General features: G+C 43.3%; 1 protein-coding gene across 2 annotated transcripts in view; it reads right to left on the reverse strand.

Annotated features, from left to right (window-relative positions):
- TBC1D17 (TBC1 domain family member 17) overlaps positions 1 to 27,941 on the reverse strand; it is a 556,250-nt gene that overhangs the window by 418,200 nt on the left and 110,109 nt on the right. For both annotated transcript variants that reach the window (XM_085616191.1, XM_085616192.1), the window contains exon 4: positions 6,711 to 6,825. In XM_085616191.1, coding sequence (XP_085472317.1) covers positions 6,711 to 6,825 — 115 coding nt within the window. The remainder of the gene's footprint in view (positions 1 to 6,710; positions 6,826 to 27,941) is intronic.

Here is a 27,941-nt window from a genome sequence, read left to right on the forward strand (position 1 = left end):
GGTGGCTAAAGACTGACTACAAAGGGGGGTAGCCTTTTAGTGACTACTCATCTTAACGTTAGTGAAGAAACCAACGCCTGCCCAGGACCTTAGGGCATCATCTATTTTGTTGTTTGCTGATGAAAATGAGCTCGCCTAATAAGAAGGAGATCGCTGTGACAACGTGCAACGGCTGTACAATCTGCATCCTTGGTCTGACTTTGACTGCTGCCATCATCGCCACTGTAATGTGGGTAGTGGAGAAAGTAATGCCTGGAGCCTCCTTACCTAACATTACTGTTACATCATTTGCTGCAAAAGAGCACCATCGTTTTGATTTGCCGCAACATGAACAGGGATACCGGCAAAATCTGAAAAACAATTCATTTCTTCAAATGTTGCATCAGACACACCAGCTAAGTAATGCTACTAACTGTTGGTTTTGTGGCAAGATTCCTCCTCATCAGAACATAAAAGGAATCCCGTTGTCACCGCTGCCATTCTCTCACAATGGATCATGCCCAGCTTGGTTCAAACTTCGATATGCCTCTAATGAACAAAGTCTGTTACCCCAACGAAGACGGGGACCCACAAGCAAAAGGGACTGCTTTAGAAATGGAAGAATATAGTAAAGGAAATGCAGCAACAAACTATGTGTATACAAATTCTAGGTCGGCTAAAGGAAATGGACCCCTTGTTGCCATGACCACTGGCCCCCTTTGAGTACAAAGTACAGGCGATGTGTCGGTGGGCCACAGTAACTGTACTACAGTGTTGCAGATGTCTATGAGAGGCCGAAGCAGCTTCCTTGTATCTCATCACACTTATTTTGTTTGTGGAACTAAGGCATACTACTTTCTACATCTAGGCTGGTCTGGTACCTGTTACATAGCCTTCCTTCTACTACCTGTGGTTTTAGCTCCCCAACCTACTATCAAGATGTGCAACTGTTCGATCACCATGCTGTTAGAAGGGGAAAATGTGCAATCGATGTCTCTGTAGTCGACCAGACAGAGACCACATGGGAACAATATAGACTTTAACAGAGGATTCTTCTTCTTTGTTGGCCCACTACAGCACAGTAAGCTGGTCCGTCGCCTCACCCGTAACTCGTACAATGGAAGCAGTGATCAATCAGACAACTGAAGCCTTAGGGAACTTGACAGAAGAACAAACATCGATCCGCGTGATTGCTTTGTAAAAAAGACTTGTTCTAAATGTTATTCTGGTGGATCGAGGTGGAGCATGCTGTATCATCGGATCCAGCTGTTGTATCTTCACACCGGACAATTCACCTTCTGTATATGCAGTCATCTCCAAACTACACAAAAAACAGCCACTGAGATACATCAAGATTCAGGAACATGGACTTGGGCTGGATGGTTCTGGAGTGTATTTTCTGTATGGGGTTTAAAAATACTATCAGCCTTGTTCATAATTATTACAATTCTCTTCTCTTGTTGTTTATGTATCCAATGCGGGCTAATGCTTTGTTTCTATTTCCACTTGTACTACTTGTCTACCATCTAAAACGAATGTCCAAAAGGTAAATGTCCGTTTAGCAATAGACCGAGAAGTCAACAAGATAATGCTAATTGATATACATGACATTTATCGTACCCCTTTAGAAGCATAAGAAAATGTCTTAGCTTATGCCAAAAGGGCTGTCTGTGGAAAACAAGTAATATTTTACTTGGCATAAGCAACAGCCATTTTGGCTGTGGTGTCTATTTAAGTTTCCTTCATAATTCTCCCGTCCTCTGCTGCTCATCTTTTTCTGCCTGTGCTATCTATTTTAGTTGACTTCCTGACTCAGCTAAAAGCAATGTACGTGCTGAGGGTTTGTAGCTGCCAGAACACCTCGTCTCAGATGTTAACTGTCAATCATGTACTACTGCCCTAAGCATTCCTGCTCCCCCTCCCACTTTGCTGACCATGTGATTTTTCATCTGTCCTTGTTTGCTGATAACTATTTCTAAAACTTGTTCTTCCTATTTCTGTTCACATACTTACACTGCACAAAACCTGTATATAAGACCTGTGTTATGCGAATTCAATGTACTACCTCCAGGCAGCACTTGAGAGTGTTGTGTGGACGTGGTCCCACTCATGAGTGATTAATAAACTTGTTATTTATTTCCAACTTCAGTGCTGATCTCTATTTTGTTGGTCTCTGGACCCGTGGACAAGAGGGTGACCCTGCACAAGAGTGCCCCTAAAAAGGTACATTGCCACATAATCACTGATGCCACAAGAAACAGAGGAGTATGCACTGATATCACATGAAACAACCCGGGAGAAGGGCAACAATGTAAATAAAATAAAAGTCAGTAGGCACTGGGGTCACAATACACAGGCAAGAAGCGGGCAGATTCATCAGAATTAAGCAGAGAGTAAACACTAACAACACTGGTGGACTGGGCACTGATGAACAAGCTACTTTTCTTTAGTAACAGTCTTTCTGTTGGATTCTCTATCTAACCACATAATCCTCACCTTGTGAATATTCACCAGGCGTCAGACTGGACACGGACACTTTAAAAACAGTTCTCCAGAGAGCTGGTAGGTGGTGTTATGCGGCTCCATGTGAAAGTCGTTATGTGTCGGAAGTGATAAGTGGAGCCGCATTTAAGCACCACCCTTGTGCACTAATACTACTTGCTTTCTAGGCTATTCACACGTTTAGACATAGAGCCCCTTTTCAGACAGGCATGACCAGTAAGAAGATCTGTAAACTTGGGACCTTTTTAGATGTTTAGAGAGTTCAGTTCACAGAATGGGGCGGTGGAAAGGTCAGTGAGGAATCTGCGGTTAGACTATCCACCAGAAAAGTTTTTAATGAAGGTAGGTAACTTGCCCTTCTGATGGATACTTCTAACCGCAGAATCCTCTGCTTGTGAATAGATACCATAGCAGTACCTCCCAAGGTGATGGGTCTATGAACTAGCTCATACCAAAAACTTCTGCAGGACCAAGCAGGCAAGATGCCCCTCTCGATGCACCTGACTGTTGAGGCAGTAGTGCTTTCTGAACGAGTGTACCAATGCTCACGTAGCCGCCCCAAAGATGTCCAGGACAGGCATTCCATATGCTAAAGTATCAATAACAGCATTGGCGCTGGTGGAATGAGCCTGCAAGCATTCAGGGGACTACTCCTTCCCAAGTACATAGCTGATATTTATGCAGAGAACAATCCACACTGAGATGGTCCATTTTTGCACTGCCTTGCCTTTCTTTGCTTCGGAAAATCCTACAAACAGCTGATCGTCCACTCAATGTTCCATGGTACAATTGATATAAAATCTTAGTGCCCTCCTAGGGTCCAAACAATGAAGTATCTCTTCCTCTTTGGAGGGATGAGGTGGAGCAAAGCATCCGGAAGGGTAATATCCTGCTGACATTAAAAGGAGTAACCACTGTCGGCATTAAAAAGGATTTGGGCTAAAACAAATGTTGCAAACCTTTCAAAACTTTCAACAGCAAATTTAAATAATGAAGGCTGATCCTGCAACCACAAAAAAAGCAGAAATAGAGGATAAGTAGCCCTCAACAGTGCCCATAGCAAGTCATTGTTAAGCTAGTGATAGAACCAACAGGTACATTTCTGACAACTTTGCCTGTAATGAGTCGATTTGGCAGGTACCGCACTATTCCACTAATCTTTCCCAATGCCTGGGGCACACACATTTTGAGTAGGCACCTAGCTGACAGGATGACATCAACAAACTCAGGGGAAAGGTTAAAGAAGGAAACTGCCACAGCTCAATCTCCAAGCATGGACACGCAACCTGTACGCTCCCACCTTGCTGCTGCAACAGAAAAACCTTCCCAAGCAGCAGCTTGAGTGTAGGACAGATGCCATGCACAGACGTTCTGGGTACAACACTCACCTAGCTCAGTCAGGATACAACTAGGATGACTTGTTCCAGGCCTTCTTCAGAACTCAAGGCAGGAGAGATAACGGTGAAAAGGCATACAGGGGTATTGAAGTCCACTCTAGCCAGAGGCAGTTCCTGAGATAGAGCTGCCTTAGAAACTCCAACTTTCAAAAGTGCTAACATTATGTGCTCCCTGCTGTAGCAAAAATATCTAGCCAAGGTTCTCACAATTGCTAGACAAAGCCCTGCGCCATCTCCAGGTGCAACCTCCATTCATGATCCACTAAGCATCTGCAGCTGAGTTTGTCTGCCTGGGCATTTAAAGATCCTGCTAGGTGGTTTACCACAAGAGAAATTCCTTGACAGTTCAGCCATATTAAAAGCAGCAGAGCCCCCTAACACAGGGCCCCAAGACTCCAACCTGCACTGCTTGTTGCAGTACCACATGAAGTACCATCAGCACCTGCAGCAGCTTTCCTCTAATGGTGGGCAGGAAGGCCTTCAGCACCAAGTGTATAACCCTCAATTCCTATAAACTGATGTGGAGCCAAGTCTCTGCCGGAGAACAGAGGCCTCCAATCTCCATCTCTCCCAGACGGCCTACCCAACCCAGGAGTAATGTATCCGTAACCCATATCAGCTCTGTGTGGAGTAAGGAGAAGGAGCTTCACTGCATTTAATTTGCAGGCTCCTCTGAAATCTGGATACAATCTGACAAATTTCCCTAAGGTTGTGCCCACTGGGATTTTAGGTCCGACTGCAGAGCCCACATGTGCCAGCTGCTATGTACGACCAGCAGTTTGCAGTAGGCCAGCAACCAAGCGCTCAGAGTCATCCGCACTGAGATCCAGGGCAGAGGCTGAAACATAGAGATCATAGCCTGAATGTCCTGGACTCTTTGCTTCATGGGAAAGGCATGGAAGCATACTGTATTCAGAAAAGATCCAATGAATGTGGTCTACAAAGAAGTCAGGTGTGTCTTTGGCACATTGATCGTGAACCTCAACGGTCTTAAGAGGTTCGCTGTCTTCTAGAGGTGGCTGATCACTGCCTTTAACAGTCAGTCATCGAGGTAGGGGAAGAGTGGTACTGATGACCTCTGAAGGTGTGCTGCGACCAGGCATCACTATCGTGAAAACCTGAACAGCACTGGTCAGCCCAAAACAGACCACTGGAAACTGAAAATGCTCCTGGTCCACTGTAAACCGCTGGTAGCGCCTGTGGTACTGCAGGAATATGAAAATAAGCATTCTGCAGATCCAATGCCACCATCTAGTCCCCTGGATCTAAGGCAGACAGAACCAGAACTAGCTGCAGCATCTTGAGTTTGTCCTTCTGCGGTAAAGCGTTGAGAGTGTGATGATCTAAAACAGGACGAAAGCCTCTGTCATTCTTCGGCATAAAGAAGTAGAAAGAGTAACACTCAGTTCCTACTTATGTGGCAGGAACTCGCTTCAGCGCCCCTTTGGCCAGAAAGGACTGCACTTCATTCTACAAGATGGACAAGAAGTCCTCAATCAGCCATGCTACTGGTGGTGGAATGTGCGGCAGGGATTGGAAAGAAATGGGAGGTTGTAAATCTGATGGACAATATTGAGGACCCACTTGTCTAAAGTAATGGCATGCCAACCTTGAAGGAAATATTGTATCATTCCTCCAACAGTTATGTGCTGTGGCCCTGCTCTCCTTGAACCACTCTAAGGCAGAGTCTGATTTTGCACCGAAAAAGTGAGAGCTGTCCAAAGGCATGTCCATTAAGGATGCATGGACATCCCCAGAGAAGTTCATAGACCTTATCCAGGGATGGTGCAGAAGGGCCACACTAGGCCCAATTGCTCACCCTAAGTGAATGACAAATTTTGCTGCATCGCAACCATCCTGAATAGCTGGGTAAGGGAGGACCACTGGTCATCCGAAGCAGTCACAAAACTTGCGCCACAGAATCTTAAAGAGAATGAGAACAGCAGCCCAGAAAACAGCTGGCATTGACAGGTCTGAGGGCCAAGCTGGAGGATGAAAAAATAGGGAAAGATTGAGATCATTTCTGCTGGTATCACAAGGGTCTCTGTTGTTGGGTGTTGAGTGAGATGGGCACCCTGTGCAGGGCAATGGCAGAGCAATGGCAGCCTGTTTACTGGCGGATCTGAACAAGTTTGAGACCAAGTGCCCAAAAGATATTCTGTTAGTGGTAACAGCGGCTCTGTTGAGAACTGACCAACCTGAAGTACTTTTGTCAATACATTCGTCTTTACTTCCGTGATGTGGAGTGCTTGGCAATGTAAAGTTTAGCCTTACGGTCACATACGACCTTCGGATTCATCTGGGTTTGCAGGCCTTGGAGTCATGCTTCAACTACAGGCACCACAAACAAACTTCGTGAGGATCGTCACACACATCTGTTCGGGATTGCACTTAGAAGTTTTAAAACCTGTTGTTTTAGGGAGTGACATTTTCCCTTGCAAACTGGATAATTTTCTGAAAAGAATTGGTTAAAAAGACCAAACGGAAGCTCCAGATCTGGAGGTATAGTAAGAAACAAACTCACATCAGCATGCGTGGGCGGCGCTAATATGCGGCTTCGCTCATCCCTTCCGGAGTAGAACAACGTTGGCACATTGCCACACAACAGCACCTACCAGAGTACAGGCGGACTACTTTTAAAGTTTCTCAATTCAGTCTGAAATCTGGTGGGTATTTACAAGGTTGAGGAATTTGCAGTTAGAAGTATCCACTAGGAGCACTAAGACACAAGCAGGAAGTGTATTCTAATGCCAAAATACAAAGTTAAAGAGCGGGTAAGAACATCACAAGAGACAAAGGAGTCTTGTTATCAATATTAAGTGCAGTTATTACCCTGAGTCTCTTCTGGGGACCGGGCTTTGGTTCCTGCAGTGCTGATCACTGCCCAGTCAGGTTCATATCCTGGATCAAACAGCTCCTCTTCAGCACGGCCCCCTGCCACAGAATCCTGTTTACAAAAATACAGCAGATAAATGGTCTTCAGGCTAGACTCCATCACACCTTAAAATTAAGTCATTCCCTATTACATTTTTTTAATTACAATCTCTGTAAGGTTTCTAATTAATTAATTTGACTTCCTCAAAGGCATTATAAGTCCATGTGGACATCCTCAAAGACATTACATGCTAAGAGAGAGCAGTAAGGAAGAGTGCGTGCATGCATGTAAGTGTAAAACGGCAGCACAGTATGTTGCCTGCTACAGAGACCAATGAAATTTTACTGCTTTAGCGTAAGCCTGGTTTAGGAACCATAAGACTTAGCAATGGACAGCAGATCTAAATTTCAGAAAATCATGTGGCAGTCTGTAGAAGGTTTTCTTACTGTTAAAACCTGTCGATATCCTGCCATCTATAGATGTAGTAAAGACGAACTTCTGTTTTCTCAGTATTCATTTTTTTTGGTAGCTTTGGATCCCACAAACAACCTTTTTAGGTTTGCTGACATTCTTCCGACCGTTTACGGCTTATAACACATACTGAATAAATTTTATTGGGATAGCTTTATCATAGGGCCTTGTTTGGCATACTATGCAGTGTTATTAAATGTAGCTTATTTCAATTACTATACACTTACACTTGTGTACAAGTCATGCACCAACACTACAACTGGTGTCTCCCCTGCTCAGCCCATGGGTCTTTCTGTCCATCCTAACTAACTTATATACAACACCCCCCTGCAGAACAACAGCCCACATCTCCAACAGAAGACTCACAGCATCACACATCCTGGGTAAGGAGCATGAAAGCAAAAGTCATAAATGAAGGACAAGAAACATATCACCAGATACAGCAGTTGTTCCTTCTTCCAGAACAACTATGAAACACACTTTCAAGAACATCATCCAAACTCATGTGATGCACATTTCAATACCCTTGATGCAACATACCCAACAAGCATTGGCATAGCCAATAGGTCTCGCCTTTGGGACCTTATAAGTGTTTTGCCATGCAACAGTTGATGTTGTTGTTTTAAGGATATTGTGCTGGATAACCAAACACTTATAAGGTCCCAAAGGCGAAACATATTGTGTATGCTAATGGTCATGGCCTGCGCGATGTGCAAATTGACAGTTGTTATTGTTGACTCGGCAGGGGTCTGGCTCACTAAGGCGAGGCTGCATTATGGACAGCAGAAGATCAGTTTAAAACAGATGTTTACATTAGAATAAATGTCAGATTCAGAATGGGCAACCATGTGTGCATAATTAATGACACAGTGGCATGGTTGTAGCTTTCAGAGCGTGGCGAGTTTCAGCATACCGAGACTCTCCTCTTAGAAGGCCTGTTAAAATAAGTGACCAGTGATAATTAACCCAAAGTATCTATCATGGAGAATGAATTTGATTAATAGGGTGCAGATGCCATATTGCAAGGGGGCTAGGGGTAGAGCTCGTCCCAGGCATGTCATTGTGCAATGTCTATAATCTGGTGCTGACTACATACTGTTTGTTGCTGCTTTTGCACAAAGTGCTTAGCATCGATCTGCTCATTGCGGTTTGCTCTGAATTGAGCTAAGACTGCTTTCAGCTTAAATTCATTCTTTGGTGTTACTTGAGGAAAGCCGGTGTTTGCTGTGTAAGACAGCCTTGCTACATAAAGCAGAAACCTGGTAGCCTTGCATAATAACGGACTGTTGTGTCTGTTCAATGTGTCATTACTGCGGGTGGCAAGACCGGATCTGAAGAGCCCTCAAAGCACGATGTAGCAATTTTCGCCTGACTGTAAGAGGGCAGAACACACACACACACAAAGTGAAGTAAGCGTTCTTGGCTATGTCCAACCAAGACTTCTTCACGGAGGGTACAAGGTCATTGGATGGAAATACGCCCAGTCAAAATTGTAGTAGTGCGTAGTAGGGCGTTTTGAATGGGTGCTGCAATGTGGGTCATCAAATATGGTAGCAGGCTCCAAGAAGTGTAGGAATGCAAAACTGCCTATGCGTGCCATTTCTGGGCAAGCTCAGCCGTGTCAATAATCTGAAACGCGGCCGCGCGTCCGTGAAAACGATCACGGGGACGCGCTCTGTGGTCGGGGAGGGGTGAAGCGGTGCGTGCTGCATTGGAGAGGCGGAGCAATGCACGCGCGCTTGTGCGCGTAATCGCAAACTGGTGGCCAAGCCTTTGGTAGCACTTTTAAAACCCGCTTACAAAATGTCTCACAGAGCAGCGCATGCGCTGACTCAGCGAGACCTAATAAAAACATGCCCTGGCAAACCATACACCTGCCTCCCAGTAAAATGGAAACTCCATCCAGGTGTACAATGCACAAAAGGTTAAAACCAAAGGGACACATAACATGTAAAAACCAACGAACTCCTGTAATGGCTGTCACGGCCACCCAAGTAACCGACAACTACCTAGTACCCTAAAATAGTTCTCCCAACTATCCAGGGAAATATACCACAGCTTCAAAGGCATAGTACCTAACAAAAACAGACAATAACACCACCCTTAGTCACACATGTCTTGAACATTACAATATTTGATACACAAACCACCACATGAGATGCCTGCAATGACCACCACCCTCAATGGCATATGAAATGAATAATGTAACACTTAACAGTCAAACCGTCCGTATCAAATATGCCTTTGAAAACTACACTGGGTGGGACATGACTTGAGCACACAATACTTCAAACGCAGACCACCCCGGTGGAGCAAGCCATGAACACAATATTCAGTATCACATGGCTTGAATACACCTAGAAGCTACAATGTACACCTCTCCAACAAGTCTGTTAGTCTATGTTTACTGCATGTTTAACCTACCACAGCCTACATAACGTACTTCACTTTGTACACCCCTGGCCCAAACAAAATGTCAATGCAAATAATTCTAGACTAGGAACAGCATAACTCGGACATAAAAAACGTTTTACCCATAAATGTATGTAGGTACCAGGAACCTCCAAAAAAATTCACCAATGAACCTTCATGACAATAATAGTCCAACTACTACATATCAGCAATTAGCAGCAAGAGATTATTAACAATTAACACCAACAACCAACTGGGTGTCGAAGTCCCTACTTAAGAGTTAATTTTCAAATTATTTTTAACCTTTTTCTTTTTTGCACCTACCGCTCCTCTCTAAATACATGCAGCAGATATATTTCCATGCAAAACAGCTGTTGGCTTTATTTTGTAATTCTAGTTCCTTAAAACAACACACTCTTGTTGCAAATCACAGCATAGTCTCTTTATTAAACAGAAATGTGTAGATCACGTCTTTGCCAATCTTCAGTCTGATGGAGACTAGCAAAACAGAAACAAGGTTAGGATTAACAAGGACATTAAATAGTCGCCACACACACCACCTTAACACACATTTTTTCTCCAATAGCCTATAACTTGAACAATGCTTGGAGGACAAACAAAGACATGCTGCCACCAGCAGCATTCCCTTAAAATACTGAAATACACCGCCATATGGGGTATTACAAGGACTAAAAAAAAAAAGAACACCATTAACTTCCGTCACACGTATGATGGCACTAGCATGCAACAATACAGAAAATGACCCTGCATCTCACGCCTAAACGCCTAAAACACCAGGATTCACTGTACACATGCATAGGTTGGTGCCATGGCTGTTGTGCATACGAGATACGCCCCTCCTCACATGCACCCATGCAAGAAATCTTTATTAACAGCTATAAGAGGCATGAGAACATAATGCCATGTACGCAAGGCCTGCTTATTTCAACTAAGTTGCATGACATCCATCGAGTCAAGCACTCACCAGACAGGTGTAGCTCTATTTCTGGTGGAAGAATCTCATACGCTTCACATTCTACAATTAGAGGGGCACTTGGGTGTTTTTCACTCACACGTAATTTTAATTCTTCTACCATTCTGGTAATAAATGGACGTGAACTAATTTGGTCTGAAATCATTAGAAACCTTTGTAAACACTCACAGTTACAACTCTGTAGGTGGTCTCTACTTACCTAATGTCCACCTACAAGAAGACCCTAAACTCTACACCTATTACAAAAGAAATTCCGATGTAGTAATTAAACATTCCATCTAGAATATGGAAGATTTCCTCATTAGAGCAATACGAAGTTACCATCCTATCGGTAGTTAAAACTCCAGCAGAATTACCATATTCCTTATTTTTCGAACCTAGGCCTTCTATTAGCTAAGATCTGATGAATGTTCCAGGTGTAGAACCACCCAAAAATGTGAAACCTACCTCTGGGAACAAGGGCCCAATGGGGCAAAGGGGTTTGGTCATTCTGTATCTCTAAATGTGTTGATACGTAAAGGCCTAGGTTTGGTCAATCTAATTTCAGCACAAAATCCTCATTGTTATGGGTACCATAGGGGTGCAAGTGGGAGCCACAGTATGCCCAGATCCCAGAATTATCGATGCCCATAGTAACAGTCTCTCAAAGAAAGGAAACCAGTTTGAGAAAATCGATTTATTTAATTATTTTACGACCATCTCTATTGTAAATGGTTCCTGAAACCCTCATACTGAGAGTGTGAAAACAAACTCATCAGGCCGTACATGGTTTAGGTTTGATTTCTGGATATTCTGATTAAGATTTTATTGCAAATTCGGTTTAAGATTTTGTAGAATATTCTAATAATTTTAATAGAAAAATATTTCAATGATAATTTATGGAAGAGATATATGAGGCGACAGACAACGGTTTCTGCATTCTAAAGTAAAAATGCTGTTGTATTCTTCCAAAGGAACATATAAGCAGGCCGTCTCTACACATAATCCAGGTACAAACAGACAGCAGCAGTGCAAGACATCCTCACGAAGAGAAGTGGGACAGCCAAATCCTGTACAGCACTGGCCGCCTCCTTTCTAAGTTTTACTTTGCAACTCTGCCATGACCCGAGGAAAGGAGTAAAAGTACACTCACTGGGGCAAGGGTGAGGGAAGAGAAGGAAATCAGGGAAGGGTGACGAGTAGGCTCAGGGGAGGGTATGGCTTGGCGGGCTGCAGAGTGAAGCAGAAAGCGATGTAAAGGTGAAGGGAGATGAGGAAGAGGCTGTGGCGGGCACAAAACACTGCCACACCCAGACAGCATGTACACATGACTGACACTGATGTGGGAGGAAAGGAAAGCAACAGGTGGGGTGAGGGATAGAACCAAAGCACGGGTGCCAAGACAAAATAATGTGACCTGCATGTCACACATGTTTACCGGATCTGCAACCTTCAGACCACACATAAGTATATGGCAGACACAGTAAACACACACCCCATGTCACAGAGGCTGAAACCAACGGCTGAATTTCCCAGATCGTCCCATGGGGCTTTGGGGAATGCAGCAATGCCACCAGTCACTAAAGTGTAAGGCAGGGAGACAGAACCAGAGGTAAAATGCATACTCTTTAATCTACTAAGACCTCAAGCATCAAAAGTTGAAATTGTTGAGGTAATAATGTTGTGCCCATTATTACCGCTAACAATTCCCACAAGCATTGATAAACCCAACGGGTCTGGCACTGGCTTCCAGCCTGTGGGCTCTGTCAGTGCTTGTTTCATTTTGTCATGGTGTCTGCAAAACGTTATTGTTGGGTAAGCTACAGGTCCCTCGTCTATCATACCAAAAACATTGGCATTTTTAGTCTTAAAAAACACACATTGCCATCATAGTCCCTGGCACTGAAGGGAACTACTGTGTGTGTGGATGTGCTTCTAGTGGAAGGCATAAAGCCGTCACTTGTAGTGAAGTTAGCCTGAAGTAGGTTGACCCATTACCCCATGCTGTATGTTGTAGCGGGTGTGCGAAAAATGTGAATGACACAATAACAGACCAACATGTGAAGAGTGGTAGCTGAAACCCCCTATAAGTATATTAAAGTAATTTCTATTACATGTATTATTCATCTAACTTTACTCTAACAACCCGTTAATGCTTCCAAACAATAAACCCTTAAAACTCCAAACTATCCCTTAATGCTACCATTCACTGAACCCTAATACCTTTACTATTCTCCTTAAAGCTAGCCTTCTCTGAACCATACAAAGCCCGTACTGCTAAATCTTTCCTGAACCTTAAAAACTCCCTAATACCCCTTATTGCTTACCCTTCCTTGAACTTAAAACCATGTTACCACAATTTTACGCTACCACTCTCTGATCCCTAAAACCACCGAACTACAACCCTAAAAATCCCTTACTGTCCCTCAGCACTACCCTTCCGTGAAACAAAAAAAAACCTATTTCCCGTATATCTTGTGCCCTGAAACGTAACAATCTCTTAATAATCCTCAACACTGCAATTCTCTGAACCCTAAAAAATCCTTACAAGCCTATTAGGCTACCTACTTCTGAACCCTAGAAACTATGAACCACCCCTTAATGCTACCTTTCCCTTAATCCTAAAAATCATCTACTTCCCCTTCACACTACCATTTCCTGAACCAAATGAAATCTTACTTCCACCCTCATTTCTAGTGCCTTCCCAGAAACTTAAAAATCCCTTAAACTTAACACAGCCCTCCTCTAAATCCTAAAGAATCCTTATTATCCTTTTAAATACACATCCCTGAACCTAAAAATCCCTGAACCATCCTTTAATGCTACCCTTCCATGAACCCCTAAAAAAAACCTTAGTATAATAACTCCACTGTTCCCTGTCTCCTAAAAGGCCTTCACTATCCATTCATGCTGCCAATCCCTGAACCCAACTAACCGCCTTTTTTGCAGTTATTATACAGCACTAACTTGGCCTAAAAGCATGTGAGCGCTTTAGAGAGGCACCAGGTTACACAAATTCAAAATACTTTGTTGTGGCACAGGGAGATTTAGTGATTTGTCCAGTATCACACAATGTTGAGCTGGCTCTGGGACTAGAACTGGGTACCCCGATTCTGGGACTAGGACCTGGTACCCCAATTCCAAATCTGACAGCTCTGGCTATTAGGCCACATCCCATCTCCAACCCCTTAAAGCTACCCTGTCATGAAACCTAAACCCCCCCCATCCCATTCCCTATAAATGTAATAGGGAGCAAGCGCATGTCCTGTTGCCCTTGCTCCCAGTATACTAACGGCTAGGGCGGTCGACCTCGAATCTGGGGAACCGGGTTCGAGTCTCAGTAGCGACGCTGAACATCTGTGATTCTCGGCAAATCACTTAATCTCCCCGTGCCTAAAAAAAAATGAATGTATCCATCTGTAACGAAACTGATGCTATGTAAAGCGCACTGAAACCAGATACCTTCGGGTCAAGTTCACGCTATATAAAACTCCGTAATTTTTTTATTTTTTTTTAAGAATCCTATAAAGCACAATATGTTTTTTCTTTTTTTTTTTTTAGCAAAAACTTATTTTTCATTCTATTTTTCAGTGGATAACATTTTTACACACAGTTGTTTCTCAATGTTAGGACTTTCCTTTTGTGCAGAAGGTATTATGTACTGCCCATTTTAAGCTGACCTAATTAAAACTGTTAACTCTTAAGGTACATTTTCTAGTCGCTATAACTATTGTAAGGCAACTGGGCAGCTGGGTGCGCTTCAGAGCAGACAAACGTACCTTCAATTTTTACCTGAAGGAAAGGATAAGCCTTAAGCGAATCTCAATTTTTCAAGACTAAAGTTCTTGCTCGGTTTCATATGGATCAGAATAGGAAGCTTCCACCTGGGTCTCCTAATTTATATGGAATCGATTTTGAGGCTTTAGATGTTAGGAGGCCAGTTAATGTTTACCTGGCTCTTTCTTAGAGTTTTCTTTAAACTGAATATTTGTGTGTTTCTTCTAGACGTGGTCATTTAGGTTGTAAACCTAAGGTTTTGCCTGTCAGTGGGTGGATTCGTCCAGCCATATCCATGGTTTACAATGCTGCACGGGTGCCTCTTCCTGGGGATATTCAAGATAAATCTACCCATGGTGTGGCTGTCTCTTGCGCAGACAGCACATACGCAGAGCTGGTAAATAGGATTCCCCAGACAACTGTATATGTCACTACCGCTGCATCCCATTTTAACACTAAGTCAACCATCATTTCTCATCGGCGACAGCAGTGTCTTAAGCAACCCTTTCATAAATGTATATCTGTTATGGTTACTGTTTGCAAGATTCAACAAGCGTTATACCTTATTTTCTCTTGCGCACTACACTTTAGTACTGTATGCCTTATTATTACATGCACCCTCTGTTGTTATCTCCTTAGTTGTAAGGAATTGTAGACGTTGTTACTCCATCTCCTACTCTTCCTTGTAGCAGTCAATTATCCCATCTACCCAGCACTAGGAAGGTTGGGTGCACGTCTCTTTCAATTTCTTGTTATTTACAGGAAGAGCAAGAGGTGGGCCTGCCTTCTGTAGGTGGTGTTCAGAGGCCGTTTTTAAAAATCATTGCCCCTCAGAGAGGGATTAACCTCGGCATTAAAGAGTGATTTGAGTAGACTCAGTGTAATGAAGAGTAATGGGATGTAATCCAGACATTCACCCTTTCGTATCAGAAGCAGCTACCACACTCCTTGCACGCGGAATAAATTTGTTCAGACACACTACTGGTTGGTGTACTATATCTTTTTATTTAAAATGCAGCAAATAAAACCTTTTTATGGTGGGCAGCACACATTAACCGGCCTTACATCATGCTGCCTTCCTTAGCTTATTCAAGGGTAAGAACTTGACATGCAATTATGGGATAATTTTTCCACTCACTTCCAGTGGTTTCTAAAAACATTTTACTGGCTTCCACACCTATCTATGAACAGGATTAGAATTGGTTGGCTCACTGCATGCACCCAATTTATCTGCTGCAACACCATACGATTTCTTGTGGTTTCCTCTTCTGCAAATCCTATTTTAGCAACCAATCCATTAGAAAGATTGATTTTCAAAGCATACCATTGCCTTTTAAAGGTAGTATGGTAAAATTAGTGGTTAGCACTGTGCAAAATCCTTCCTGGTAGGAGGTTTAAGTGGGCAAAAAGATGTGAGTGTAGGTCGACTGCGTGCTCTAGGCTTCTCTTTGTAAACCCACTAGTCGCTCAGGTATGTGGTGCTCAGATCAGGCAAATGTTGGTCTCCCATGGTGTTATGTGTCTTTTGGTGGTACAATCTGAGATTTGTGTGTCTTGCCATGGCATTGCACATGTTTCTACAACTTATTGAAAACATCATGAAGCTCTTTTAACTAAGAAATAAAAAAGTCACAGCATACCGTCAATAAAACTAACCTTTCTATCTGTCTGTATTAAAATCCAGATAAGATTGAAAATATTCACAGACAAGCTCCCCACAAATTCACAGACAATCATACCTTGATCTAATAAAAAACCTCACTGCCTAATGTTTTGGTACAAAAACAGTGCACAACTTCAGGAAAAACATTTCTACCACCAAACTAAAGTGAAAGAGAAGGGTTATGAAAGAAACATACAGGAAACAAAAAAGAACGTTACAATGCAATTTTGACATTAGGAAGTCAAGAAAAGGTTGGAGGAGCACGGTAAGAGGGATTTTCGAATAGCCCTGTGGGAGATATTGGACAGGAATACGACTTCCCTGTCCTTCCCGTACAAAACTATCCTAAAAACAGCATTGTTTTCTTTATCAATGTTTTTACCATTGAAAACCAACCCTTCTTTACCTCAGAGCTTCGTCCTAGCCAACCTTCCTTTCTCTCCCACCATAGAAAGAAACTATAGGATCTTGTGGTTTTCAGATATTCTGGGTCATAATTACTGGAGACATTCCTTAGTGAACAAAACACGGAAGGTGGCACTTTAGCCTGTCACTCCAATCTCCACAAAGACATGAAAAATAGACAAGGGACAGTAGAAAGTAACAAAGTCCAAATCTTATTGTATTATAATACAATATAGAAGTATTCTTTTATTAGAAAAAATAAAAAAAAAAGAGCAATACCTTAGAGAGGTGTAAGATGGCCTAGGGGTAGTGAGGGGCTGAGGGTAACTCCTTTGCTCTCTTCTCTAAAAACAAGCACTGGCAAAGCAGACAGAGATTACTTTTGAAAGGTGTTATCCAACTTTCTGTTTTGCCATCGTTCGCTGCTGATGCTTTATAGTGATGGCAAAAATAAAAATAAAAGGTTGTTGCCGATGCTGAACAGCATCACCAAAAATATCTAAAATAAACCTAAAATGGCTGGACTCAGCGTGATGACTTACACGCAAGTATCCATCACCACACATGAACAAGAGTGCATCAGGGCGCAGTAGCAGTCATTTTTTTAAATACGTTAAATATCAACAATCAACAACAAAGCTTTATTTCGATATGAAATATCATAAAAGCACATTTACACATTAAAGCACAATTCATAAAAATACATTGAAGAAAAATTCATATAAAAACCTTATTGTTACAATAAATATTTTAGAAGTATATTAAACTTTAACAGCTTTGTGAATATTAAAAGACATTTAATAAAATTCATCATATAGCCTTCTGCCTAATCAACCATGCCCAACTAAGAAATTTAGCCACCCCGCACACTATAGTGGTACTAACATCGGCCTTAAGAATTCTAAGTGCAACAGAATGGTCCCTAGTTCCAAGCAGCAGGCACACAGGTTTTAGCCATTTCATTCTTGGTTTCAAATAGGCTGGGCATACAAAGAGAAAATGAGGGATATTTTCAATAACACCTAAACAAATTGGACAGTCCATGGGGGTCTGGTACGGGGGGTTCCACTTACTTGTACGATCACGGAGAGGAAGGGTGCCCAACCTAAACTGGATAAAGAGGGATCTATCCCTGGGCTTCGTAATAAAGTCTAGATAGGGCTCCAGGCGGGGCGTCGGCTTATGCTGCCAAAATTCCTCAGTCAACCTGCCTTGACGTTAAATATACAGTTCAATAGTGAATGGGCATCTTGGAATGGTAAATTAAAAAATAGCAGGATGAAGTTAGTCAGCAGCAAAATGACAGCTTTCTGGGTCGCCAAATCGAAAAAAACTATTTGAAAAGAAGAGGGCGGAAGCAGTTGAAAGTCACAGAGTAACAGTGAGTGGCAGAGGATCAACAGGTGGAGTGGCTGCGTGTCAACATAAAAAGAAGCGAAGCAGAAGGGATCAGGCAGTAATGGTGGAGCTGAGGGATGCAGCATTGAAAGCACAGAGGTGTGGATGTGACTAGGAAGAAGCACATAGAGTGTTCAAAGATAAAAGTAGTTCCCTGAATGTAAGCAGTTGAAGGGTACAAGTCATGAAATGGAAATTTGAAATGAAATTAAATGAAATGGAAATTTATAGAGCGCAAAAATTCACCCAAGGGTTTCATGGCGCTTGCTCAGCACTAGACATACCGGACCAATACAAAGAAGTCTCAAAGATTAAAAAGCCATCAAAAGATATCAAAAGTATCATATCCCCGATCCCGACAGGCAAGACATGCTGTAACAGAGGTTGTTCACAGAGAGCGGGTGACCACGTGACACGCCGGCAGTAGATCGGCAGAGCACAGAGAGTAGTGGCGAGGAGAGGAGCTGCGGCGGCAGAGACGAGGCAAGACATATCGGCGTGGGAATTAGGTTGGGCCGGTAGCCGAGCCGGGATCTAGGGCAGCCGAGCTTAGCCGTGCCGTGCTGTGCCGAGGAGCCAAGGCATTGACTTGCGGAGCCGCTTGTGGAGCCGTTGCGGCCGCTGCCGCCAATCACACCAGCAATCATGCCACCGCCGCCAGCAATCGCCATAACCACGGACCCCCCCCCATCTGAAGTAAGCTGTAACAGGATCTGCAACTTGTAGTAAGCAGCAGCAGATCGCGCAAACGCATACCACGCTCTGCATCGTGGTAAAAATCAGCTTTAAGCAAGTTCTGGTTTTTGAGGGGCAGAGGAGTAGTGGGAATGACTGACTGAGGCAGTGGGCAGGGCTGGGCAAAAGTGAGAGAGCGCAGCCACCTTTAGTAGCGCACTGAAAGTCTGCAGAAGCAGCCCAACTAGGTTGGGTTCGGCAGGGTGCGGCTTGCAGGCTCTCAAGTGTGCCCTGCTCTCAGTCGCCTCTCCCCCATGCAGCAACCCACAGCAAATCCTACTTTTGGCAACGAGAAGGGAAGTGAAGCAGTCCAAACAGGCGTGGCAAGCAGTGGCAAGTAGTGGCATCAGTGGTACCAGGATATAAAGTCAATAGAAGGCAAAAGGAGGCTCACGAAGAAGGGCAGGTAAGCTTCCATCCAAGAGAGCAAAGGACCCTGCACCAGCTCCAGTACTAGATCTAGCACACACCAGTCGGAACATTCAGCTTCAAGTTCCAGAATCATGATGGAAATATTAATTAGGTACGCCTGGAGGGATAGAGAGGAAATACTTAAACAGATAAAGGATGCTATGACAGAACTATCCCAACTTATGAACAATGATACAATGAACAAAACCCTGGAACTTATGAAAGAACGCCTAAGTAGACATGAAGATGAAATCAAAGCAAGAAAACAACGCAAAATGAATCGGGACTACAAGGACTATGAATGTGGTAGAATATTAACATTTAGTAAAAAATACGATCACTTATACAAGGACCAATTGACCGAAGATACTACCACCATTGTGAGTAATACTACATCGAATACTCCCATTGTAAGTGATACGGAATCTGATGTGTCTGAGGGTAATGCATCCAGCGAAGAACGCAATCCCAGACAAATCAATTTTTTAGACGAATTCAGGGTAATGAAGAAAGATCGACAGACTTTGAAAGAAAATCCACCAATGAGAATGAGAGGACGAGGCCGGGGAAGAGGCAGAAGCCAAAGAAACGCCGAAATAGACAAAAAAGAATCAAACAAAGATGGCAACACCGGCAACAGAAGGGGCGCAATGGGAAATCGGCAAACACGCTCCAACAAAGCATATTAATGGATATAAATATGGTAAATAAAACGGTGGTAAATCTATCAAAGAGACTTTTAAGTGACACTGAGAAAAGAACGTTATGCTTAGGCCTCTCTTTCTGTCCATCATCCACGTTTAACTACACAGACACTAGGATTGACATATACAAATTTGTAAGGAAGCTCAAACTCAGAAAGTGGCACAAGTTAAAAAGATTGGGGTCCAATCAGAGCATTAATCGCAACACTAGAGTCCATGACAATCTGACTATCGGGGATGTAGACACGCTCATTACCATAGCTGAATTGAATGATAATAACAACTCAGGTGACAATACAACTAGTACCACACAAGTTCTAGAGTGTATGGAATTAGATACAGGAGCATCAGCCAAAACAGATTTCAGGGTGAAATCCACTTTTGTTCCTCTCATGCCACACGATAATATTGACACGTTTCACGACTGCACTATAAAGGCACTCGTAGATCTGAGACAAAAGAACAACAAAAAATCCAGAAAGATCAACAACAACTTATCGTACAAACAAAGGGAAGCCTTGAGATCACTTCAAGATGATAAAAACATAGTGATCCGTCCAGCTGACAAAGGGGGCAACATTGTTGTCCTCGATAGAAACGAGTACATCAATGAAGCCTTGAGACAACTTAATGACAAAAAATTTTACATATCCATCCCTCATGATGTTTATGACAAAAGTATCACGGAGATTTGGGAAAAACTTGTAAATTGGAGAGACAAGGGACTCCTCGAATGGGAGGAGTTCTGTTACTTAAAAAATGACTATCCTAAACTACCCATCTTGTATCTAATTCCCAAATTGCACAAGAATGACAAAAAACCACCAGGAAGGCCTATTGTTTCATCCATAGGCAGTGTATGTGAACACATTTCCAAATACGTGGATCATTTCTTGAGGGATTTCGTTATATCCCTGCCCAGCTATCTTAGGGATACCAAAGACTTCCTAGGTAAAATTAACAACTTGGTTTGGAATCCTGATTTTCTTTTCATTGTACTAGATGTTCATTCGCTCTACACCATAATAGATCATCAACAGGTATTAGAGGCTTGCGAACACTTTCTTAAAGAAAGACCCCTCAGATACAGAGACCACAGCAGTATGATCATTGAAATGATTCATTTTTGGTTAACGAATAACATTTTCTCATTTGATGGCGCCCTCTACAGGCAGATCAACGGTACTGCCATGGGTTCTTGCTTTGCTCCCAGTTTCTCCTATCTTTTCATGGGGTACTGGGAGCAGGAAATCTTTGGCAGTACCACTCTCAAGGAAGACCTCCAAAATATCGTCACATGGCTACGCTACATTGACGATTTGTTTATCATTTGGAGGGGTTCCAAATGTGAGGCAGTAAGTTTTATTAACAAACTCAACACCAACAGATATAATATCTTACTGACAGGAGAAATTAATGCAGACAAAATTGACTACCTAGATGTTAGTTTAAAGATCAAGCAAGGCAAGATCTGCACCTCTCTATATCGGAAGGCCACAGCAGGGAACAGCATTCTGCACGCCCTCAGCAGTCATCCAGAAGCACTCAAATGGAGTATCCCTTATGGAGAACTGCTGAGGGCTAAAAGAAACTGCAATAACACACAGGCATATCTAGAGGAACAGAACATCATCATCAATAGATTCCGCACAAGGGGCTACCCTAATTGGGTGCTCAAAAAAGCCACAGCGAGAGCAGAAAAGGTGGAAAGAACTGATACACTCAGTGAGAAGGTCGCTGTTGAGCAAGACGAAAACGACAACACTCGGATGATTCTTACATTCAATTCCGAATCACAGAAGGTCAAGCAGATATTGGCCAAAAATTGGGACATCTTGAAAGCTGATAACATCGTAGGCACCAGTATCACGCAGAGACCCAGCATCACATATAGACGCAATAAAAACATACGTGACATCGTAGTCAGGAATGACATCACTACTCACACCACGTCCACCAGCCACGGCCTCATTGGTTTTTACCCCTGTGGCCATTGCAAGGCGTGTAGACACAGCAAACACAGGGCAGCCATAGAGTACAATGGTATTAGTAGAAAGATAACTCAATTTCTAACATGTGGTACCACCCATGTCATATATGCCATAGAATGCACCTGCAAGCTTTGGTATATTGGCAGCACCACGTGCTCAGCCAAGAAGAGGATCTTGGAGCATCTTCGAGCCATTACTAACCACGATCCCAAATATCCAGTGGCACGACATTTCAATGAACAACATTTCTCTAATGTGTCAGATCTCAGTTTTCTAATCTTAGAACACGTTCCCAAAAACCCCAGAGGGGGTGATCGAGTTCTCCATCTAAGACAGCGAGAATCACGATACATTATAGATCTCCAAACCAAGAGTCCGGGAGGCTTAAATATGGATGAGGAACTATCAATTCACCTTAGAGTGGGGTCGTAAGAGTTCAATTCTGTCTTAATCGTGAGCCTTTCTTCTCTGTCTATCATTGGCAGAACAGAATCTGGTTATTTACAGAACTTTTAACTTTTTCTTGTTGTTCTTCCAGCTAAACATTGTGCATAATATGTAAACAGTATGTACATTTTTAATAGTTAACATTGGTTTTTCTTTTCTTTTATTTACAGGAGAAAAGGAAGGTACCCCTTTGACACGTATTCACCTGCACGGGCAACCTACCCTTTTCTTCATATGCACGCTGTTCTTTCACCATCACCATAAACTGGTATGTACACGATCCACGACCACCAGTAATCAGGCATATTTGGCGTGGGTGTCATTATATGGGACTGTATTGATTCTTCATTGGCATTGTGGCACTATCCTGAAACTTGATTAGCCCACAACTAGTCAATTGGTAATGTAACCTACTATATTTTTGGGCGTCAGTAAGCGGTTTTTGATCAGCGCGCGAGCACAGTACAGTTGAAATGGTCCTATTGGAGGACGTTCACTTGAGTATTGAGTCTACGCAAAACACATGAACATTTAATGTACACAGTATTTTAATAAGGAAGGTTGATGTTAGCATTGTACCAATATACAATTGTAAACATACTTTATCAACTCATATGCATTCAGTACAGGTGGAGACACATTAGCATGTTCACACCTGCCTGACCTTTCCTCATAGTATGCTATATCACGTATTTCAATACAGTCTGTTTTTACCTATGTACAAGTGTAGGTTGTTTCAACACACTGAACATAAGCTGTTAATTGATATATGTACCCATGACATATACTGTATTATGAGATTCATTCGCTTTATTTTGATGTCGATTTTGATCACTCTAAAAGTATAACGTTTGGTGAACACACTAGCATGTTTTACGTTGTGATACACCTTTCAAAGATGGATGCCATGTTCATTAACCTATCGTTTGAACACAGTCCCATTTCCATGTCCATGGTGGGGATCTAGTACAACTTTATCAGTACCACTTTTTCATTGTAACTCTACAAGTGAACAAGGCTGTCGCCGAAACGCGTTGTGTAGGATTAAATTTGGATCACCATTCTTGACTGCTGCTTGGTTTTTCCTGAGAGCGTACGACATACAATTTTTGCAGTTGGTTGGATAATTTATCACCGGCACGCTCCGCCGGAGTGTACGCCACCTTCCTATGGGGCCCAGTATTCCAGAAGGAGCTGTGTAACTTTTCGTGGATATATATATATATATATATATATATATATATATACACACACACACACACACACACACACACACACACACACACACACACACACACACACAATACGACACATCTTGAATTTTGGAGACTACAGCAAACCTCTTTTCATCTGGGTTAGCCAACGGCTAAGAGACTAGACCGCTGAGCAAACCTGACCAATCTGACTAAGCCTGAGACCAAGCATGTGGAATCGGAGATATAAGGACACAAGGACACAAAGGCACAAGCTTTTAAAGAGACAATTTAAGGATACATAAGAGCAAACCAAAGGCAGACCAAGCCATAAGGAAAAAGGAAAAAGGTACCGGGCTTAATCCCAAAAGATCAATCTTTAAAAACATATTATATTAATAATAAAAAAGGGGGATATTAAAGACTATCAGTGACCCAAAGGATAATCACAGCACTGAAAAGTATGAGGTCAGGAAGTGTGCGTGGAGGGCCCACACCTACTAAAAATGCAAGCAAGCGAAAAAGGAAGCTGAAAACACTTGCTGGTACAGTGGGCGAACCGCAGGCAAAGACCAGACCTGCAACGCAACAAGAGGGCACCATCATTAAAATAACACCAGATACAAAAATGACAAGAAATACTACGCCAGATAGTAAAATGCCAAAATACTGTCTCTTTCAGCCCAAAATTGGCACAAAATTTTGCTTCCTAAAAAACGCAGGTGATACCTTGCTCTCATGCCCCACAGCAACAACAACGGACCTTCGAACCCCCCTCCAACCCTTTCGTCAAACGGATAGTGAGAAGAAAGATGGGAACGAAGGCCTAAGCAGCGGGATGGAAACTTCTGGACCAGCCAGTATAATTTCAGCCCCACAGGGCCAAACATCCTCCTAGCCGGAGTCCCCAGACCCTGGAAAAGAAACCCAATGGAGCACACACAGGGATATTACAAGAGATGGGAAAAAATAATGAGATAAAGGGAGTACGGGAAGCTCGGGAAGTCATCACAGAAGCATCAAGCGACTTCAATCTTGATACAGTAACCGTGCCAAATTCTCCAATGCCCAGACTCTCTTAACGAAACAAAAATGATGGAGGCAACTGTGTCATAACAGAGCCACTAATTATATGCGACCTAGACAAACCCAAAGGGAACCGACAGCTGGGAAACAAAACAGACATACCTGCGGACGAATTGGAAGAACTAAAGACCATAGTTGAATCTACAGAAAACTTAAAAGAAAATCTGGGCTCAGAGCATAAACCATCGCTCGCTTTACCATCTATACAAACTAAGCCAGTGGCGCCCCAATTTAGTATGATGGTGGAAGAGCCAGAAGAGCCTGATCAATCCTCATATCTTGACAAGGACAAGTGGGAGGCACTCCTTGAAACCTACTGGCAGGATAAGCGTAGGAATGACACACCAGAAAACTCAGAAATAGAGGGGTTGAAGGATAACAAGGCTTATCTGGCAGGGGAGGGGACACAAGAGAAACGAAACTTGTCCAAATGTAAAAGTTGTGAATCGGGAGATCACGAAGGAGACACGCAAAAAAAGAGATTATGGGAACGCCTGGGCAAGTCTACTAAAAACGGTGCAACTCTTGGTAGAGGCCTTACAATATCAATCTGAAAACAAGCATTGGCATAGCCAATAGGTCTCACCTGTGGGACCTTATAAGTATTTAGTTATGCAGCACAATATCATTGGTACAACAGCATCAACTGTTGCATGGCTAAACACTTATAAGGTCCTAAAGGCGAGACATATTGGCTATGGCAATGCTTGTTTTGTTATGGGGGGCATAACTAACAGGTGGGTGAAGTCAGGAGTGGGTCAGTCAGTCTGTTAGTGAGAGTGAGTGAGAAAGTCAGTCAGTGAGAGAGAGTCAGTCAGTGAGAGAGTGAGTGAGAGTCAGTCAGTCAGTGAGAGAGAGAGAGTCAGTCAGTAAGTGAGAGAGAGAGTGAGAGTCAGTCAGTGAGAGTCTGTCAGTGAGTGAGTGAGTCAGTGAGAGAGAGTGGGTGAGTCTGTCAGTGAGAGTCAGTCAGTGAGTCAGTGAGAGTGAGTCAGTCAGTCAGTGAGAGAGATTCTGTCAGTCAGTGAGAGTCTGTCAGTGAGTGAGTCAGTCAGTCAGTGAGAGAGAGTGGGTGAGTCTGTCAGTGAGAGTGAGTCAGTGAGAGTGAGTCAGTGAGAGTGAGTCAGTGAGAGTGAGTCAGTGAGAGTGAGTCAGTGAGAGTGAGTCAGTGAGAGTGAGTCAGTGAGAGTGAGTCAGTGAGAGTGAGTCAGTGAGAGTGAGTCAGTGAGAGTGAGTCAGTGAGAGTGAGTCAGTGAGAGTGAGTCAGTCAGTCAGTCAGTGAGAGAGAGTGGGAGAGTCAGTCAGTGAGAGCGAGTGGAAGAGTCAGTCAGTGAGAGAGAGTGATTTAGTCAGTGAGAGTGTCAGTGAGAGTGAGTAGGAGAGTCAGTGAGTCAGTGAGTGAGAGTGGGAGAGTCAGTTAGTGAGAGAGAGTGGGAGAGTGAGTCAGTGAGAGTCTGTCAGCAAGAGTGAGTCAGCGAGAGAGAGTCTGTCAGTGAGAGTGAGTCAGTGAGAGAGTCAGTGAGAGTGAGTCAGTGAGAGAGTCAGAGAGAGTGAATCAGTAAGAGTCTGGCAGTAAGAGTCTGTCAGTGAGAGTCTGTCAGTGAGAGTGAGTTAGAGAGAGTGAGTCAGTGAGAGTGAGTCAGTGAGAGTCTGTCAGTAAGAGTCTGCCAGTGAGTGTGAGTGAGTCAGTCAGTGAGAGAGTGGAAGAGTCAGTGAGAGTGAGTGAGACGTCAGTGAGAAAGAGTGGGAGAGTCAGTCAGTGAGAGAGAGTGGGAGAGTCTGTCAGTGAGAGTCTGTTAGTGAGAGTCTGTCAGTGAGAGGGAGTCAGTGAGAGTGGGTCAGTGAGAGTGGGTCAGTGAGAGTGGGTCAGAGAGAGTGAGTCAGTAAGAGTCAGTCAGTGAGAGAGTGGAAGAGTCAGTCGTGAGAGTGAGTGAGAAGTCAGTGAGAAAGAGTGGGAGAGTCAGTCAGTGAGAAAGAGTGGGAGAGTCTGTCAGTGAGAGAGAGTGGGAGAGTCTGTCAGTGAGAGTCTGCTAGTGAGAGTCTGTCAGTGAGAGGGAGTCAGTCAGTCAGTGAGAGAGTGGGAGAGTCAGTCAGTGAGAGAGTCTGTCAGTGAGAATGAGTCAGTCAGTGAGAGTCTGTTAGTGAGAGAGGGTCTGTTAGTGAGAGTGAGTGAGTCAGTGAGAGTCTGTCAGTGAGAGTGAGTCAGTCAGTGAGTCGGTGAGTCTGCTAGTGAGAGTGTCAGTGAGAGGGAGTCAGTGAGAGAGTGGGAGAGTCAGTCAGTGAGAGAGTCAGTCAGTGAGAGTGAGTCAGTCAGTCAGTGAGAGAGTGTCAGTGAGAGTGAGTGAGTCAGTCAGTGAGAGTGAGTGAGTCAGTCAGTGAGAGAGTGAGAGTCTGTCAGTGAGAGTGAGTCAGTCAGTGAGAGTCTGTTAGTGAGAGAGGGTCTGTTAGTGAGAGTGAGTGAGTCAGTGAGAGTCTGTCAGTGAGAGTGAGTCAGTCAGTGAGTCGGTGAGTCTGCTAGTGAGAGTGTCAGTGAGAGGGAGTCAGTGAGAGAGTGGGAGAGTCAGTCAGTGAGAGAGTCAGTCAGTGAGAGTGAGTGAGTCAGTCAGTGAGAGAGTGTCAGTGAGAGTGAGTGAGTCAGTCAGTGAGAGTGAGTGAGTCAGTCAGTCAGTGAGAGAGTGAGAGTCTGTCAGTGAGAGTGAGTCAGCCAGTCAGTCAGTGAGATAGTGAGAGTGGGAGAGTCTGTCAGTGTGAGTGAGAGTCAGTGAGTCGGTGAGAGTGAGTCAGTGTGAGTGAGTGTCAGTGTCAATGACAGTGTGTGAGAGTCTGTGACAGTGAGAGTGTGAGAGTGTCAGTGAGAGAGTGAGAGTGTCAGTGAGAGAGTGAGAGTCTGTGAGAGTGTCAGTGAGAGTCAGTGAGTGAGTCAGCCATTAATGCAAGGCATTTGCAGTTAGGATGAGTACTCTAAAGCTCAACTTTCATTGTGACAATGGTTCAAATATAAAACCTGCACATGTTTGCAGAGTTTAACGATTTGTGGCTATTTCTAATGCTCTGAGGATAGTACATTATGATATGCAAATAAATACATGCAGAACAAATAAAATAAACAATTATAGTGAAGACTTGAATCCGCATGTTCTGAAAACCTGTAATTTCCCATCTTTCAAAAGAGCACAAGCAGCAGCTGTTTTAAAGCACTCATGCTTGTGCTCGTCATTGCTAATTTCTATTCATCGATTTCATTTTAAAGTAATTCTATTAAATTAGAGAGACAGCACATCGGGTAAGGATTACAACGCACCTGAGAAAAAACGTTAAACTCTTATCATATCTAGCCCGGGAGTGGTGCGTAAGCAGTCTGCTCTTCTTCGAAGCACATACTCGTGCTTGTGACGGGCCCCTGCGCGCTCCCGCAAGGTGTATGCCGCCACAAGCACGAGTACTTCGAAACACTACTTATCATCTTTATGTGACCTTGATAATCTATCAATAATTCACTTAGCTTTCTGCTGTCTTCTCTTCAGG

This window comes from Triturus cristatus, chromosome 7 (genome assembly GCF_964204655.1).
Source record: "Triturus cristatus chromosome 7, aTriCri1.1, whole genome shotgun sequence".
Taxonomy (NCBI): domain Eukaryota; kingdom Metazoa; phylum Chordata; class Amphibia; order Caudata; family Salamandridae; genus Triturus; species Triturus cristatus.